The sequence below is a fragment of the Protopterus annectens genome, chromosome 4.part0 (genome assembly GCF_019279795.1).
Source record: "Protopterus annectens isolate FY-2018-M chromosome 4.part0, PAN1.0, whole genome shotgun sequence".
Lineage (NCBI taxonomy): Eukaryota > Metazoa > Chordata > Ceratodontiformes > Protopteridae > Protopterus > Protopterus annectens.
Window position 1 is genome coordinate 1,770,753,486 of NC_056733.1, and position 19,872 is coordinate 1,770,773,357.

At 41.9% G+C, this 19,872-nt stretch overlaps 1 protein-coding gene across 1 annotated transcript in view; it reads left to right on the forward strand.

Moving 5' to 3' along the window:
- FAXDC2 (fatty acid hydroxylase domain containing 2) overlaps nucleotides 1-19,872 on the forward strand; it is a 995,570-nt gene that overhangs the window by 769,873 nt on the left and 205,825 nt on the right. Inside the window, exon 7 of the mRNA XM_044069480.1 lies at nucleotides 8,184-8,289. Coding sequence (XP_043925415.1) covers nucleotides 8,184-8,289 — 106 coding nt within the window. The remainder of the gene's footprint in view (nucleotides 1-8,183; nucleotides 8,290-19,872) is intronic.

A 19,872-nucleotide genomic window follows, 5' to 3' on the forward strand; every position in this document is an offset into this window, starting at 1 on the left:
ATTCTACCAGGTTGCGATCTACCTCTGCAGCTTTTCAAGCCAGGGTACCACTTGATAATATTTGTGCAGCAGCTACGTGGGCTACCCCTCACACTTTTATTACACATTACAAATTGGATTTGGCATCCAGGGGTAGAGCATCCTTTGGCTTCACGGTGCTCAAGAGCATTTTCCAATGAGGCACCCAAGAATAAGGTGCTAGGGATGCTGTCCCATATGTAAAAATGAAGGTGAGATTGGACTACCTAACATTAAGAAGTTATGTACTCACCATAACGTTCCATGTTGGTAGTTCATCTCACCCTTCATTTTTAACCAACCCGCCCTCCTGCCCCCATCCTGGAAGATCTGGAAGTAATAATTTGGTTGCCCTTGGTTGGAGACCCTTTAGTATTGGTTGTTTTTATGGTTGTTATTTTAGTGAGCAGAAAACAAGATCTGGGGATTGTATTAGTGCACCATGGGATACCTGCTTAGCCACGAGCTAACCAGAAGTATTACAGCTTGTAAATCGGCCGAGTCAGAGCCGAGGATCGGCTCTGAACCCATATGTAAAAATGAAGGGTGAGATGGACTACCAACATGGAACATTATGGTGAATACATAACTTCTTATTCTTTTTCATTTATATGCTTTGTAATAAACGTTACTGGATAACACGTAGGGTATTAAAACAGTCATTTCCAACTTAAATTTAACTCCCACCTACAGACGAACATCAAAAAAACGCATCAAAAACTTGGCATGCTTTATAGACAGAATACCTACCTCACATCCACCACTAAAATCACTCTCTCTACTTCCTTCCTTATCCCCTCCCTTCTCTATGGGGCCCCACTACTTACTAATCTCCAGTCCTCACTAATAAAACAGCTTACCTCCTGCTATAACAAAATTGCAAAGTTCGCCACCAGCCATAAGTCTTCCACTCACCACTGTCTCTCCCTCCATAAACTAAAATGGCTAGAACTTCCCAAACAACTAACTTACACTCAACTAACTCTAGCCCATAAGCTTATTCTAAACCCTTCCCTCTGTCCCTCCCTTTCCTCTGCCTTTAAAATGCACCTACCTAACCGAGTTCTAAGGTCTAATAATCAAAATCTACTAGAAGTGCATAAACCTACTCATCCCCAGGCAAAAAACTTCTTTCATTCAGCCTCGCCTCTGGAACTCCTTACCACCAAACATCCGCACCACCTCTAACCATTCTACCTTTAAGAAGTCTCTTTACCTACACCTAGCATCACAGTGGGAATGCTCTTGCTCCCACCCCACATAACTAACTCTACTTAATGTACTTTAATATCACATCCTTCTTTTAGCTACTATACTTGTTCTCTAATTTGTATTAATTTTTTGCATTGTTCTATTGCTAACATATTTTTTCTCTCAATGTATTAATTGTTATGACTGCTATTATATATCTGAATAGTTTCACATTATTCTGACTACATTGTAATAATAACGTTCTGTCCCTAGACTGTCTCTGTCGAATATTATATGTATTTTTGTTTTTTTTTTCTGGAGCTTTTCTCCCCAGGACTCCATTGAAAACGGGTTCTTTAAGGCCCAATGGACTATCCTGGTAAACCAACTGCAATAAATAAATAAATAAATAAATTTCCCTATGCAAGCATGGGAAAAAGCACACTGATTTTTCTTTTGTCATACTCTCTTAATCAGACCTTTCCTCTTTCCTCCACTTCTCTCTCCCCTTTTTTTATATTTGCAGTGCCTACATTTCTTAAAACTGAACAAAGAAAAAAAAAGAATGGAGAAAAGGAAAAAAAAAAAAAACACACTTGTTCATATTAGTATCCCCATTGCATTTCAAAAAAAAAAACTGAGAAAACTTTACTTCAAGTCTAAGTGGTTTTGTCTCATCTTTAAAGCCCTGGTTGCTTACAGAGAACATTATGTCCTAACCAATTTCTCTTTTCTTTTTTTTCCTTCTTTTCCCACAGCCAGTCCCCTTCCACCAGGCTGTCTCCAGTTTCTCTTTATCAGATTGTCTCCATGGAGATGCCAGAACCTGACAAGCAGTTTCTCATTATCGGATTGTTTCCATGGAAACTTGAAGACCAGCTGCAGAACCGCTGCTAATTATACATGCGTGTACTATAAAAAAGCCTCATAATATTCAATATTTTTCATTTACTTAGTCTCCCTTAAAACCAATCTATCTGAGGTTCTTAATACAGTCATTTCCCCATGGGAGAATGAAAAAAGCACATTCATTTTAACTTTGTCATACCTTTTTAACCAGGCTTTTTCTTTTTTTGTTACATTGTATTGCCTATATTCCTCAAAACTGTACAAGAAGAAAAGAGAGAAGAGGGGAGAAAAAGAAAAACAGCAGCACCAATTTACAGTCCCCATTACACTTAAAATAGCATGCAAAGAAACAAAGAAAGCCATACACCACAAATACAGTACTATTTAGAAAAGAAAATGTTTTCTTTACTTACAGTTATCTATTTCCACCTCTTTTCCCCTCCCCAAAACATTTTTCCAAACATTAATGACATGAAGTAGGGAATATAGTTTACAGTTCCCCACAAATCCAAGAAATTTTGAAAAAATCCAATATTTCCAGATTTTTCTTCTGTCAAATTTCACAAATATAATTATTTCATTGTAATCTCATATTGAGTTACTGGGTTTATTACTTTTCTTCTCCATTGTTCAAATCCTGTCTCTGCTTCATATCCAACATACTCTCGATTCTTCTAGTCAACTCTTGTGCTTCCTTCCTTCTCCAACATTTTCCATTGTAATACTGGAAAAGGTTTCACAGGTACAGTTTTTCTGTGGTCTTTCTTACCAAAACAAGAAGCAGAATCTCCTTCTGTTTCATGGCTCACTTTTTGTTGGACAAACATTTATTATTATTATTATTTCCTCCTTAGCATGCACTTCATCAAAAAATGATTTTGTCCCTCTTTAAAGACAGCTGGATAGAGCAATTTGAATCTCACACCCGCATCTCGATGTTCCCTGAATAGTGGAATGAATTTAATCCTCTTCTGCCTGGTGTACAGTGAGTAATCATTCTCCACAAACAGTCTGCTGTCTCCCACTTTTAGTATTTTGTCCTTCTGCCACAGTTTTGTCAGAATCAACTCCTTCTGCTGGTAGGATTGCATCTTTACTATTAAAGGTGTAGGTTGCTTTCTTATAGCTAGGTTATGAGCATACACACAATGTGCCCTTTCAACTAACAACTCCTGCTGTGGAATACTAGTCCAGTTGCTTTCATAAAATTAATGCAGTGATTCCAGTCTATTCCTTCCAGCTTCTCTGGTATAGTGAAAAATCTCAGGTTTTCCCTCTGTGCTGTTTCCTCTAATTCTGTTATTTTTTTGAAACCTCTGTTCCTTAGCAGTCTCATATTCAGCCAGCCTTCTCTTCATTTTAACCTCTGATTTTTCAGCTTTATCATCTCATCTGAATATCTGTTTAAAGATTCTTCCATTTTTTCCAGCCTTTTGTTGTTTTTGTTGATATACTCTATCAGTGTTTTGTTTAGCTTAATCAAGTCTATATGCAGTTGTCTTGTATCTTCCTGTAGGTTATTGGAAATCATGTCTGAAGGTTAGCTTTTTGCTGAACAGCTTCAGAACTTTCCCCAGTCAGTGTTTCTTCCTCACTTTTATAGCTGATTTTTTTTTTCCAGGTCTTCTGTTTTTCTTTATTCGTGACATCCAGGCAGTGCACTTGCTCGCGAGTTACAGAAATATACCCATAAACACACAAGTCTAATGGCCTTTCCTGCTAAGTTTCTGTTATCACACTGGAAGAGCTAGGAACAGGCAGTTACTCTGTGTGCAGCCATCTTGTCAGTCCATCTGGCTGCTTTTTTAAGCTCAATTATAGTTGTCATCTGAGGGGGAAACATGCCCTTGCATGCTGAATTCCCCTCAGTGTACTGTGCAACTTGTACATTGCAGTGTTCATAGGTTCATAGGTTCATACTAGGCTATCTGCCCGAGGGCATTTACAAGCCTAGCCCATAGTTTTGTGGCTTACGCCACCCCTTTAGTTTGGAGAAACTATGCCCATTATTTTGCTGTGCCTCTGTCGAGCAGTGACACTGAGGTAATCCCTGGGGTATATCTGCGATCTCCCATCCATTGGTCAAGATTCCTCTTGAACAAGGCCAGCGAGGTGCTCTTCCTCACATAAACCGGGATTTTGTTCCACAGCATAGGGAGTCTTTGGGTGATGAATCTATCCCTCCAGCACGTCCTATTAATAACCGTGTCGAGGTTTAAGTCTCCCGCCCTTGTGGCTCTGAGGGATCTAGATTTTTTGAGATGAAGCATGTTCATCAAGTCTGGGTTTGACATGGCCTTGTATGTCAGGCACAGGTCACCTCTGAGCAAGCGGTAAGCAACTGAATATAACTGGAGTTCTTTCAGTCGGGCAGCATAAGACAGATTTTTGAGACCCTTTATCCTTTTGGTGAGGAACTTTTGTGGCCTCTCCAGCTGCTGCAAGTGTCGGGTCAGATACATTCCAAATGGGGCATTGTACTCAATCATTGGTCTGATGAGTGATGAGTATAGGGAGACTATGACCTCCCTTGATCTAGATGTGAATCCCTTCATGATGAGTGTCAAATGAAAGGCTACTGTCAACCTGGGTTCCCAGGTGCCTGATAACTTCTTCTGTGATCAGGGGATTGCCACCTATATGGTAGCTAGGGGTAACCTTGTTTTTCCCGAAGGGTATGACTATGCATTTCTTGGCATTTAACTTTAGGCCATGGCTCTGGCACCAGTTATCCGTTTCTGTGAGACCCTTCTGAAGGATATCTGTGTCAGATGTGTTTTCGACTACGGCGCCTAGTTTGCAGTCATCTGCAAACTTTGTCAGCCATAACCCTCCTGTGTTTGCTTGTACTTCAGAAAAGTAGATGCCAAACAAGAGTGGGCCCAGGACTGAGCCCTGTGGGACACCACTTGTGACAGGCTTTGAGTCTGACATGGCGCCAGCAACTCTGACCCTGTGGGTTCTGTCACTCAGCCAGTTTGCAACCCATCTTGTAATGTATGGGTTTACATTTAAGTTGATGAGTTTTTCAATGATACCCGAGTGGGGTATTGTATCGAAATCCTTCGCCAGGTCTAGGTAGGCTGTATGGACTGCCTTTCCCTTGTCAATGGCCTTGGTGACTGTTTCGAAAAAGTCAACCAAGTTTAAAAGGCATGATCTGCCTTTGACAAAGCCAAACTGGGTTGGATCCAAAGTCTGCAAATTCCTTATGTCTTTATTTATGAGATCCATTATGATCCTCTCCATGGCTTTGCAGATAAGGCTTGTCAAGCTAATGGGACGGTAATTTCCAGGGTCGGTGGAGGCACCGCCTTTGTGGAGTGGGACCACAGTCGCCAGCGCCACTCCTGGGTAATGATCCGGAGGTGAGACTAAGATTAAACAGCTGTCCTAACTGTGGGTTGAATTCCTCGTTGAGTTCGTGGAGCACACAGCCGGGGACACCATCAGGTCCCATGGATGCTGTGTTCTTTGCCTTGGAGAGAGAAGTTCTCACCTGGGCGTTAGAGATGTTTGGGGGGCTACAATCATTTGGTATAGATATCTCTCCTTTAGGGGGGGAGGGGGGGAGACGTTTGCACTGAACCTGTCAGCCAGTATGTTGGCAATGTCTGTAGGATCAGTAATCTTCACATCATTTTGAACTAATTCTGAGCATATCTGGGAGTTTCCTCCTAGGTTTCTGACATAGCTAAAGAATGCCTTATGGTTGTCTTTAGAGTCCTTAGCTATTTTTTTCTCAAAATTAGCTTTGGGTGATTTTATGAGAGCTCTTAGCTTTTTACTTATAGTGATCAGCGGTGTCTTACCTTTTAAGGATTTTGCTCGATCTTGTAGTAGCTTTCTCCTTTTGTTGTAGAGTTTGTTTATGGCTGGGGTCCACCAGAGACTGGACGCTTGCCTTTGGTACAAAGAGTCTTTGTTTTGCTTGGGATTGCCTGATCCATGCAGCCCTGCAGGTGCTGGTAGAAGGCATTTGTAAGTGATTTAGCGGGTTGAGTAATGTTTACCGCCGGCTCGGGGGCCTTAAAGGAGACCACACTAGTCTTTAGAAGTGTGAAGTCGGCTTTCGAGAAGTTCTTTACTGTGGTCTTTTTCATTTCGGGTGGGGGCGGGATGAGGACCTCCAGCGAGATTAGTTTGTGATCTGATCTCACCAGTGAGGGGTATACTTCCGGTGTTGAACATTGTGCTCCCATGTTCGTGATGATGAGATCAAGTATGTTTTCTCCTCTAGTGGGGATGGTGACTAGTTGTTCCATGACATTTGAGTTTATGAATTCCAGGAACTTTTGGGCTAGAGTGTTTGGGCTTGAGTAGTGTTCCCAGTTTATAATTGGGTAGTTGAAGTCACCTAGTATGATGGTGTTCAGAGATACATTTATCCCCTCCAGTGTTTTCAGGAAGGCCATGTGAGGTTCCTGAGTTTGTGAGGGTGGCCTGTAACATGCTACAAATTGCAGAGCAGTCTTGCCTATGGTTAATTGCACCTGGATGGTTTCCGATGCATCGTGCGTTGCCACCAATCTTGAGGTGTGGGTGTCCTTGATGAATATGGATACCCCCCCTCCTTTCTTGGTATTGTCCGGATTTTGGGGCCGGAACGCATGATATGAGGTAAAACCTGATAGTGCTGGGGTGCTCTCAGGAGCCTTGAACCAGGTTTCTGTCACAGCACAGACATCGATGTTCTCCATACTGAGAAGGGCCTCGAGTGCGTGCATCTTGTGGTTGAGACTTCTGGCATTGAGCAGCATTACCCTTAGTTTTTTTTCTTTGTTGTGTTCTAGGGTGGTAGGTTTAGAATTTGAGCCTTGCCTAAAAAAGGCACTATGGGGGTGGCAAGAGCCTTTGCCAAAATCCGGAATCCCAGGGGTGACAGGTGCAAGCCGTCCCTTGCGAAGCAGCATGGCTTGTCCAGCATGTCATCTCAGGCAGACAACCCAGTGTGGGTTTGTTAGGCTCTAGATTCACCCACGTGGTTAGCCAGATATGTCTTCTCCTCCAGGATGGGTGAAACAGCCACAGACGCTCACTCCCATTCTCCCAGCGATCTCCTACAGATGCCCACAAACTGCTATTTCAACTTGAGTCTCATGCAGCATAGTCAAGACTTTACCCTATGTACTGTGGAGCCAACATGATCTTCATTAATTATCACTTCATGTGTTAAACATGGTTGTTTTTTATTGTAGTGCTGTTTTACGTGCTTAGTTTCATACTACTAGTATTGTAGTGCTGTTTTACATGCTTGGTTTCATACTAGTAGTATTTTGCCAAGAGTAATCGAAAATACATTGCAGTAGTCTTCTTTCTTCAGTTCCTTTGTAGTTTATATTTCACTTCACTTTAATTTGTAAGTAGAACTCAATACACAAGCAAGCTAATGAGGTTAAAGTGCCATGGCCATTTGGTCATCAAGTCATGACTCCAGGAGAGAGGCATCCTATAGTTCCTCAGTGTTAGAGGACTTGACTTTCTGTTTCTGCTTTTAGGCCTGTCTGTGGCTTTTGCCACCTTGGAAGATTGTTTTGGGGTACTGCTTGGAAATATTCCCAACAGTAATTGACTGAAGAGGGTGTTTTAAGTTGTATGTACCCAACATGTAAACTGATCTGCAAATAGGCCCACTGCATTAGGTCTTTTTTACACCCCCTCCACATCCTGCTGCATATGGATGGCCACTCTGTCAATACGTGTTTAGCAGATAAACTTTCATGCAATTTTAGGCACATTTATATTCTTGCTGATGCCTTTTTAGGTGTTTTTTGCTCAGCTGTGGAAGTAGATTGAAGAGCACAACATGGCAGTGAGTGAAAGCACCATTCTTGCTCCCTCAGCAATTTTCCGTCAAATGATCTCTCAAGTGAAATAGAAATTCAAACAGTGACCTACTGTAGAGGGCCTTTGTGCAGATCAACTGGTATGATTATATTCATCTCTTAGCTTGAAAGAGAGGATGAATATTTGGTTGTCTTAGACATTTAGCTGAATCAGTGTACAGAAAGATAGGCACAATGCCTGGGCAAAAGCTAAGCTTGCAGACTATGCTCCTTTTAACTGTGATTAATGATCTATGATCATTAAGTTTAATTTAATTTATTTATTTATTTATTGTGTAGGTTGTTCCATCACCCGTCTCTGTATAAGCACATCCATAAGAAACACCATGAATGGACTGCACCTGTTGGTGTTGTTTCTCTCTATGCACATCCAATAGAACACGTGGTAAGAAGTAAATGTAGCGCAAGTCTTGGTAATAGCTTCTGTAGCCATGCCTGCTGTTTTCATCTTGATATAACAACATCTGACAGCACCATTAAGTATTTTGACTTTGACTTTGGAAAATTCATTGGAAAGCATTAAAACTGAGGTTATTTACTTTCCATGATGTGATGTTATTTGTGTTACCTAATTAGTAGTTGTCACATTTGAAAAGAGAGTGAATATATTATGAGCAGTTCAGCTTGCATTTTAACATGCATTTCCATATTTTCCACATATTTTTATTCTTTAGGAAATTCTCACAATAACAAAGCATTTAGCACTATAATACATAACTTGTTCCCACTTGAATTTATAATATGATAGCACAATACTGCATTCTTTTGCCTTAGTAATTGATGTTGCCAGCTGAGTGGCATAACTTTTCGATGTGAATTAACACATGGTCATGACCCTTTCATCCTCTCCAATTCCTCAAATGTCAAGAGGCAGGCAAGTACTTTTTTCTTGTACAGCATCTCTGTAACAAAATACATAAAAAAGAAAATGCATGTTCTATAAAAACTTGTCAGCTAGTTCATAGTTATATTTGTTTCAAAGGTGTTTTTTTTATCAAGACGATGGTGGCTGTTTAAGACAAGTTAATGCAAATTACTGTATTTTGCTGTCCACAAAACTAAGCTGCTCACTTGGTTTCTATGTTGAAATAATAACTGTATGACCTGATGCTAAAGCTTTTTGCAATGGCAGTTGTGTTTAATGTTATCGATTTAAGAACAGGAGTCAAACGGCAGCAGATTCACCACAAGGTCATATTATTCTAAGGAGTGGTAGAATGTAATCGTTTTGCCTTGCCTACATTCACATTACTTCTCTTGGTTCTATTCATTGAAATCTCACACTGTCCAGGAGAGCAAATGAAACTGCAGCATATATGAGACCACACAGAGTCAATGAGGCATTTTCTAGGTGATGAATGTAACATATAATGGGATGGGAAGGTCAGTGGCAGACTGTCACAGACCTATCACCTCTAGACCCACATTACGTATATGAAAGTGTTACTCCCCTGTTCAAGTCATTGTTTTGAAAGGATAACAACAGTCACAAATCCATCTTCCTGTTTGTTACCATTCCTAACATATACAGTGCTTTGGTTCTAATTAGTCCATTTTGTGACTGAATCACCACTGCAGTAGTAATCTGCAAAGAGAGCAATATTCTGCAGCAGTGGCAAGTGGCAGTAGATCCGCCTTCCTTTTGACAGTTACAGCAAAAGCTGCTCCTTGATCTGTTTGTCTGACTCTTGTATTGAGTTACATTACAGTGGTTTAGAGGAGTGTCACACTGTAAGTTCGGGAGATTCTAGGTCAGTGACTGGGGTATTTAACTGTAGATCTGAGTATGGACAGAGAATTCATTTTATAGTCATGTGTTCCTTTGTTCATTATTTGCCCTAATTCTTTTGGGTTGATCTCCCATGTGTCAAGGCTTCCTTTGGATTTGTAGGATGTTGGATGTTTATGGAAATCAGTGCACAAGCAAATCACTCTCAGGCAACCTTTTGTGTCATTGTCATATTCTAAAAATTAAGGGAATTCCGAGCTGCTTTTGATATTCCGCAGAAGGTTAGTCATTTGAGGGTTTTGTAATTTTCATTTCTGTACTATAAGATGCCTTTTGCTGCAATGTGCACACTGAAATGCCTCAGAATCCATACTAAATTGGCAGCTGATAGTGGTGTGCTGTTAGACACTAGTCTATCCAGTTGTGCTGCCACAATTTGCCGGCTGGCAGTATTGCACTAAAACAGCCTCCCTTCATTTTTTTCTTCGAAAAGACCAACTTTCTGAACCCTTTGTCATTATCTTCTTTGATGTACCAAATAACCCAAAATCTTTAAGTCCGGAATTGTGGTATCACACGTAGTAGTCCTGTTTTGTCCATAGGGCATTTATTACAAAGTGACATTCAGGAGGCTGAAGGAGTACATCAGACTAAGCAGGGATGCTGAATTGTAAAGATTGTGTAATTACTATATCAGGAAGTTGATGCTTTAAATCAGTGATACTTGGAAAAACAAAAGTGGTCTTTAAGAAATGATGACAGCCTGGGCATAGGTGCAGTGAATCCCAACTAAATTATCTTCGACTTCAAATTGATACTTGGCTGCCCTGTTTCCCAAAAGTGTTTGAAAAGATTGAAGGTTCTGAGTACTAGGTCTCCCTTCATTAGTGGCACTGGCAAACTAGTAATCATTCACATAGCAGGAATAGTCCTGCTTTTATTGTAGCTTTCCTGGCTTCATCTTAACTTGAGTAGGTTTGCCTTGACACCTGGCTTAGGTCTAATACATTGTAGTCTGGTTTGTAGAGTATCATTATGTCTTAGTTTTCCAGTGCTGTACTTCAGACAGGTTGGAAAATTGGCAGTTAAGGCAACGCAGATAATATCCTGGTCTTAAACAGATTTTTCTTCAGGAATAATTAACGCAGCAGAATTCATAACATTTTGTCTTCTCTTCGCATGTGACATTTGCGGTCAGACCAGATTTTCCAGTAGCCCATTACCACTTTGTCAGTCAGTGGCCCTGTTGTGCTGCACTGGTGGCATGTGTATAAGCTCTTCATAAAACCAGAATTAATGGGTGTCATCTTCACTTTTCACATTCTTCCATCACTTGACTGCACTTTATTTTCATGAGTAGTTCAGCAGTCAGTTTTGACCTGCGTATCAGTCATTAGAAGAGTTTCTACTTTGTTTTATGGAAGAAAGACTGAGTTGTATTTTGGTATTGGGTATTAAGTATTTAACTTCCTCAGTGAAGGCAATTTTTAAGAGTTCTTGTGGTAGACAAATAGCATCAAAAGTTTGACATTCAGTGTATGTCTTTTTTTAGATTCTAAATTTAATACAGATAATTAAGAACGTTGTAAGAGCTTTAATGGCATTATGAAAGGTACCTGGCTCTGTTGCATAGCTGGATAAAGCCATGACCGTCTCATTTGATGCAAGTTTAACTAGTGACCTGGGGGCTCGAGGAGTTAGGTATGAATGGGACTGAGCAGCCGGTATATCCTAAGGGTTGTATATCATGCTAACATATTTCTGGTGGAGACCAGAGACCTAGCAGGAGCATCACCTAATGAAGAGGGTAGGTTTGTTTAAGGTGCTTTCCACTTGCATGCATTAGCAGCTTTGCCTTTCTGCATCCATTATATGCTAGCCTTGAAGCCCTAGCTGGGACACATGGAAGGATGACTGACAATCACTTCTCAAGTACTACTAGTTGTAATGGTGGAATGTACAGGTTACTAAGGCAGCTAGAGTATATGATTAGGCTGGAAATGTGAACTAAGCTTTCAAACATGTGCTCATTTACATGATTTAGTTAAATTCTGCATTACCAGGCTCTTATTTTTTGCAGCAAGCAAACTCCTTTTTCCATAGCCATTCAAGTTGGGGGTTGGCTTAATGGTTAAGGTGTTTACCACACAGACACAAGGTACGAGGGTTTAATTCTCACCTTTGAGGGGAAATTGTCTAGGCTTAAAATGGCTCACAAGGGCAGCTAGCCTAGTACTTAAACACTTCTCCTGTGGTGCTTATATTTAATAGTGTGTTCTTTAGATTGTGTAACTAGATAGATAGGTGGATCAAATATCACACATGTGTGTGTGTGTCCTAAGTATAGCTTCCTCAACAGATATGCTGCATCTACTTCCACTCAGGGAAGGAACTTAGTTAATACCCTAAGAACCTATGCTTCCAAAGTAATGTACACCCCATAAATGCCCATGTTGCATAGAGCCACACGCTCTAGAGATATAAACCTCGCCACAATGATAAATAGGACATGATGGAGGGATAGATTCCTATCCCAGAGACTCCCCATGCTTTGGAACAGGATTCCAATATACATCAGGCAGAGCCCCCTCACTAACACTCTTCAAGAGAAACCTTGATGGGTGGATGGGAAACAGAAAATTTACCCCGGGGATCACTGCAGTGGCTCTGCTGGACAGTGGCACTGGGAACTAATGGCTCTGCTGGACAGAGGCACAGGGAACTAATCTAAGGGGGTGGCGAAAGCCAACACATTCTGGCTAGGCTTATAAATGCCCTTGGGCAGATAGCGTAGTACTTACCTATGAACCTGTAGGGACAAAATTGGGTTGGATTGCAAAGCTTATAAAGGTCCTGGATGTTGTTAACCTAGTATATACATATGAGCCTATACTTCCTAAATTTTTTGTCTTAGCCTTAACTGCAAATGTTTTCTTCACTCATTGCAGCTTGTATTAAACTTGGTTGTGCTGGATGTACTAGTAAGGTGGAGGGGAAAGACAAATGCAGCATGAGAATAGGTAATCTATCTCTCAGGTAAGAGACTGGCATTTTGAGTCATGCACATTAGTGCTTGGAGTAAGTAAGTTACAAATACAGCTTCTATTAAATTATACTGATTAAGATGAAAGAAACAAGTGTATGAAGCAAAACAGTATGTAGACATAAAAAACAAACATTATTTTATAAATGAATTGATCCAGCTGCCACAGACACTTGGACAGATGAAGCTATATTAATATTATTGTAATAATCATTAGCAAAGAGTCCTGAGATGAATGCTTTCAGGCATCAGGTACTGGATGTGGGCTAGTTTTTGCCAGCATCTATTTTTACTCTTCTCCCCATCACATCCGCTAAGTATCCTACTAAAATATGGCTGTGTACCAGTTTCATCACAAGTGTTCTAAATGTTTTGGAATTTACTGTTTGTGTAGTATTTCTTCTTTTTCTTTGTTCACCCTGTACAGAAAGTCAGTCTTTAACACAAAGTGGGACTATGGCTTGGAGCCTACCTCATCTTTTTCTTGTTTTAATCCAGTTATATTTTCTCTGGTCCTGCTTAATGTATTATCCTCTCAGTGTGCTTTCCTAAAATTCCCATTGCATATCTGCAAGTCTGGCAATTCAGGAGTACTTCTATAGTCTTCTCATCTACAAATACAGATACAGGTGCATGGCCTTTCTTGGAACACTGTTGCAGTATTATTAAACATATTGGATATCCTGCTAAGGCTAGCCATATGCCCAGCCAGCATATCAAAACCTTGACACCTTCCTCTTATGTCATATGTCTTATGTATGACTGCATCCCAACAGCAGCAGAAGACATATAAGGGACATATGGGTGTAAATACTTCAAAACTTTCTTGCTGTTGGCCTGATCACTGCATTATCACTTCATCTTCAGTCTTTCAGATGTACAGTTCATGGGGACCCTTCCTCTTTTCTTATATGTGGTAATTTTTTTCCCTTATCATTGAAGAGTGGGAGATGGGATTGTGGGATGCAGGTTTCTCACAGACGCCCTCATTTAGCAATGTACCCTGAAAATCAAAAGCTTAAGGAGCTCACTCAAGGTAAATTGGCCTCCACGTCTTCACTTCCTGATGTCCCTTTGATGCCAGAAAACTAGTCTAATAAACCAAGCTCAAGGCTTCTGCTGTCCATTCAGACCCAGATGTTTCTGTTGTATCACTTGAGGATTTTTTGGACCATCCAGTTTCTTTACGTGCTCCCTCAATGTTGACCCATTGGAGGCTGTTATGGTGCAACTGTCTCAAAGGTCCGTCATGTCCAACCAGTCTGTTTCTGGTGAGAAGGGGGAACCTCTGCTTATTCAGAGGGACCAGAGGACATACCGTGTATCTTAATTAGGGAAGAAGTTCCTGGATGTTCTTCATGTTTCACTGTTGCAGTGATTACATTAGGGTAATCCTGCTGGCAGGTTGCCCTCAGCCAGCCTGAATTCCAAAGTCTTGGGTCCTGTGTTGGTTGCTGTCGCCCCTTCCCTGACGTCAGGTCATCAGGGGTATAAAAGATGCAGCTGACACCATTTTCTTCAGTCTTTCTTGCCGTGCGGTGCCCGAAGCAGAAGCAGTTCGCAAGTGCCGGTTGGCCGACTCCTGAGATTTTTGTGTTCGAATTTCAGATCCAAAGTCTTCATTAAAGCTAAGTACCCCGTTGGGGAAACTTTTTACTTGCTCCAGACCGATGTCAGAAAAAGTTAATAATTGCATTTCTTGTGGAAAGCAAATACCTCATAAGGGCTTTCATTCTTACTGTATTCCTTGCCTAGGCTCTGACCATAACGTTTCAGGTTGTCGGTTTTGTGCTAGATTTAACCAACGCACTATTAAGCATCGGTATGATTGCATTAAACTATTTTGGACGCAGGTTTAATTATCCAGAAATGTCGTCGGATAGCCATCCGACTACCGGAGTTCATAAAAAACACAAAGAAAAAGAAAAAGATAGACAACCGAGGCCCAAAACTGACGACAAAGCTTCTCCTAAGCCAGTCGCCGGTTCTCAGTGAGGCACTTTTGCAGCCCCTGACGTCCGCTACTTTAGAGTCGCAGGCCGCTACCAACTCCCAGGTGGAGACGGCTATGCCACTGGAAACTCAAGGTATTGGAGCCTCGGACACTATTCCTTCAGATGGGTCCGGGGCCGCTGAGCAGGCACTGGCTTCTGAGGGTGTATTCAGACCTAAACATCTGTACATTAAACCGACTTCAGCTTCAAAGGCAAAGACTAAAGCACCTTCAAAGACAAAGAAACAAACTCAAGAGCCACATGGACAGGCCTCCATGCCCAAAAAAACGGATGCTCAAAATGGCCGAAGACTTGATTACCTTGATCAGGGGTTCCCATCCCCCTCCTGATAAGAGGCCTAGGTAGGAGACAAACTATGAATCTTCAGATCATGTTTCTATTTCTTCTGATTCCTCTTCTGATCAGGAATATTCTCTTCCCGCATGAGGATTGTGATGCTGAAGAATCTCTTCCTTCATCTTCTCCTCCTGAAGACTATTCTTTTGGGGAAACCTTGCATACCATGAGGGAGCATTTCCACTGGGAGAGCCAAGATTTTTCAGAATCTAAAAAGAGGCTCAGGGAGTTCCTTTTACTACCTCAACACAGGCCTCTAGCCATTCCACCTGTGTTAGACATTGTATATGATGTGTTTTCAGAGTCTGGTCTGACCCCTGACTACTTACCTTCAGCTCCTGTTAAGCCTGACAGATATTACAGCGTTCCTGACTCTTATAAATTCCTTTTCAAAAACCCTGCTGCAGACCCAGAAACTATTTCACAGGGTCCCAAAGGGGTTAAGGCTTCCGCCACAAAAAACCCTACCCCCTCTGACAGAGATTCTAGGGCACTGGATAGATGGGGAAAAAAGGTTTACACATCTGCTACCTTGGCTATAAGGGCCTTAAACTGTCAGTTTCATATGCTCAAATATTAGCAACATGTCATGGCATTTCTTAAACAGAAAATGTTAAACTCTGAATGTGCAGAAAACAAGGAAATGCAGGATTTATTGCATGCAGCAGAACAAGTTGGAAGGCATACTTTGCAATGTGGTTTTGATTCTCTGGAGGCCTTCTGCAGGGCCGCAGTTACGGGTTCTGTAATTAGGAGGCACATTTGGTTAAAGGAACAAAATCTGCCTGATCATGTCAAAGTTAAATTATTAGATGCACCTTTACAGCATGATACTTTGTTTGATGTTAAGGCAGAAGAGGTGTTAAAGAAAATGGAGGACAAAGCTAAATCTATGCAAACTGTCAACATTTTTTTACAAGTACAGCCACCTAGGTTTAGTAGACACTGGCCTACAAAGAATTGGTCCTTTCCTGTGTCAGACAGACCTCAAAGGGGCAGATCCAGACACCCTAGAGGCAGATCCCAGGCACAAGGTTCATACAGGTCAAAGCAATGGGGTGCTTCTACCTCCAAAAGTGGAGAAGACAAATCACAACCTTACAGGAAACAGTCCCAATGACTTCCCCCCTGCCTGCACCAAACACTTATTTCCTGGCAGCACCATTAGGGGGAAAAATAGCACTTTTTTCTCAAAATTGGCACATTATAACCCAGGACAAGTGGGTTTTAAACAGTGTCACAAGGCTACAAGTTCCACTTCCATACCCTGCCAAAGGCAAATGGTTGGCCAGATCTGCCAAAAAATCAATGGGCAGAGGCACAAAAACAAGTCTCATCCCTCATGGACATGGGGGCCATTCAACAAGTACCAGAGCAAGAGCAGGGACAAGGATTTTACTCAAGACCGTTCTTGGTACTCAGAAAGGACAAAACCTGGAGACCAATACTGGACCTATCTATTTTAAACATATTCCTGGATATACCAAAATTCAAAATGTTGACCTTGCAGCAGCTTCTGCCCATGCTGGGCACGAAGGCTTGGCTTGTGACTTCAGACCTAAAAGAGGCATACCTGCATGTCCCAATCAGGCAGTCATGCAGAAGATACCTCAGATTCAAGGCTGGCTCAAGGCATTACCAATTCTCTGCACTGCCCTTTGGCTTATCTACTGTGCCCAGGGTCTTTACAAAGTGCCTGGCACCAGTAATTGCATTCTGCAGACAAAGAGGAATACAAATATATCCTTACTTGGACGACTGCCTAATTCAAGCAGAGAACAAAGACATTACAGATCTGGCATTTGTGAAAAGACTTCTAACATGCCTAGGGTACACAGTCAATGAAAAGCAATCAAAACTAGTACCCTCTCAAGAGATAATATTCCTGGGTGCAAGCTTAAATACAACTGCCCAGATGGCTTATCTCACGCCAAACAAACAAAGGCAACTGACTACCTACTTCAAAGTATTGGCAACAAAGGCCCAGTTATGTGCAAGAAAAATTCTGCAGGCTTTGGGCTTCATGGCATCTTGCATCCTGCATCCTACCAATTCCATATGCAAGACTGCATAAGAGGAAACTTCAATGGTACCTAAAAATTGTTTGGACTCAACATTGCCACAGCCTGGAAACAATGATTACACTCATTCCCTGCCTGTATCAGGAGTTTCGATGGTGGGCCAAGGCTTGTCACCAGAACAAGGGACAGCCATTCACATTACCCCCAGCTAGGCAAAACCTAACAACGGATGCATCAGATTATGCCTAGGGGGCCCACATGGTGGGAAGATGCATTCAGGGCACATGGTCCACAAACCAAATCATCTACATATCAATCAAAAAGAGATACTAGCTGTTCAAAATGCCCTGACAGCCTTCAAGGACCTACTTCATCCGGGCCAACTACTGATAAAGACAGACAACACCACGGTCATGTGGTATATAAACAAGCAGGGGGGCACACATTCCTACCCCCTTTGCAGACTAGCCATGGCTTTGTGGGACACAGCATTGACTTACCAAGTTCATCTGCAGGCACAATATCTGCCAGGAAAGGAAAATACTCTGGCAGACGAACTAAGCAGAAACCTCATGGATCCCCACGAGTGGCAGCTGGATCCACAAGTCTTCAGCATGATAACAAGGAAATGGGGACACCCGGACATAGATCTATTTGCCTCTCCTCACAATTACCAACTAAAAATATTCTGCACAAGGACAAGCATGGAAAGTGGACGCCCTATCTTTCAGCTGGAAAAATGTATCAGTATATGCCTTTCCTCCACTGCCTCTCCTCCACAAGTTACTCCTAAAGGTCAGACAGGAGAAGCCAAAGATGATACTGATTGCCCCAGACTGGTCCCGCCAGTACTGGTATCCGATCTTAAGGAACTTGTCTCAATGCCCAGCCTGGACCTTACCTCAAATACCTTATCTACTGCCCCAACAAAACAATCCGATCCTGCACAGCCAACTCAGGACTTAAACCTGGCAGCATGGCGGATAATGTAGGCATAAAAACCACACCTCTCAGTAAAGCTGTGATGGATGTCATTTTGGAAGCCAGAAGGCCTAGTACTAGAAAATCTTACGCTGGAAAATGGAAGAGATTTTGTGCTTGGAACCAGACACAAGGAACTGATACAGCTGTACCAAATATTCCTCAGATTTTGCAATACTTAACTGAGATGCTGGACAAAGGCCTATCTTTTTCATCAATTAAAATTCATGCCTCTGCCATTTTGGCTCATTATACTACAGAGCCACCAATCTTTTCTCATCCTTTACTAAGGCAGTACCTCAGAGGAGCCAAACATTTAAGGCCTCCAAGGAGAACACCAATACCTGCATGGGACCTCAACTATGTCTTGGAAAAACTCACCCTGCCTCCTTTTGAGCCAGCTGCTACTGCTGATATAAAGTTTTTATCTTGCAAAACAGCTCTGCTCCTAGCAATAACTTCTGAAAGACGAGTATCAGAGCTACAGACACTCATGGCTGTGGAACCTTTTATCCAGACAGGGTCTCTCTGAGGACAAACCAAACATTTATGCCTAAGGTGGTGTCCAGTGTGGCCCTTAACCAAACTATTAATTTGCCAACTTTTTATCCAAATCCACAGAACAAGGGGGAAAGAATTCTGCATTCTTTGGATGCACACAGACAGCTTAAATTCTATTTGGACAGAACCAATGTTTTCAGGAAGACAGAGCAATTACTAGTGGCATATGCTGCAGGATCACAAGGAAACGCTATCTCCAAGCAGACTATTTCAAAGTGGATAGGCCACTGCATTCGTTTCTGCTATTTACAGCATGGCAAGCCAGTGCCTAAGGGCATTAGGCCACATTCAACCAGAGCTGCAGCCACTTCAGCAGCCTTTCTCAGGGGAGTACCAACCAAAGACATTTTAGAAGCTGCTACTTGGAGTTAAATGCACACTTTTACAAAGCATTATCATCTGCCACTCTACTCTAAATCCAGGGCAGGCTTTGCCACTGCAGTTCTGCAGGGCCTCTTAGCAGCTCCTAATGCTGTTTAGCTCCAGCCTCCCAACCATAGCTTTGGGACTCTACCCAAATGTAATGACTGCAACAGTGAAACACGAAGAACATAGTACAGTTGTGTACACTTACCATAAATGTAGATGTTCGAGTGTATTCACTGTTGCAGTCCAGGTTACCCACCCGCCATCCCCCTTATTTCTGCTGAAACTTATCTTTCCTTTTTCTGATTTATACAACCTATGTGGTGTATTTTCCTGTAGATGAAGGGAAAGTTTATATTGGTGCATGTGTTTTTATATATAAATATATATAATTTTGGCTACCCTTTAGGGGGCACCTGACATCTGGGGCAAGAAAAACTGAAGAAAATGGCGTTGGCTGCATCTTTTATACCTCTGACGACCTGACGTCAGGGAAGGGGTGACAGCAACCAACGCAGGACCCAAGACTTTGGAATTCAGGCTGGCTGTGGGCAACCTGCCAGCAGGATTACCCAAATGTAACGACTGCAACAGTGAATACACTCGAACATCTACATTTATGGTAAGTGTACACAACTGTACTTTCCTTGATTGAGGCACATCAGGGCTCTGAACCACCACATTTTGTGTAGGAAGATATCCTGCTTAAAAAAAACAGAAGTCTAAATGAACCGTTTTCCCTCAGATGTCTGGGGATCCTCAGAAGGAATGGCAGGATGATGAATTCCAAGATGGCGGCACACTGATCAACAGCCTAACTTCAGCTCTCCCGTTGTGAAAACAGAAACTAAGAAACAATAGCCGGTGATATTGTCAGCTTGAGTAAAATTCAGTTACTGACTAATAAGTACACTGC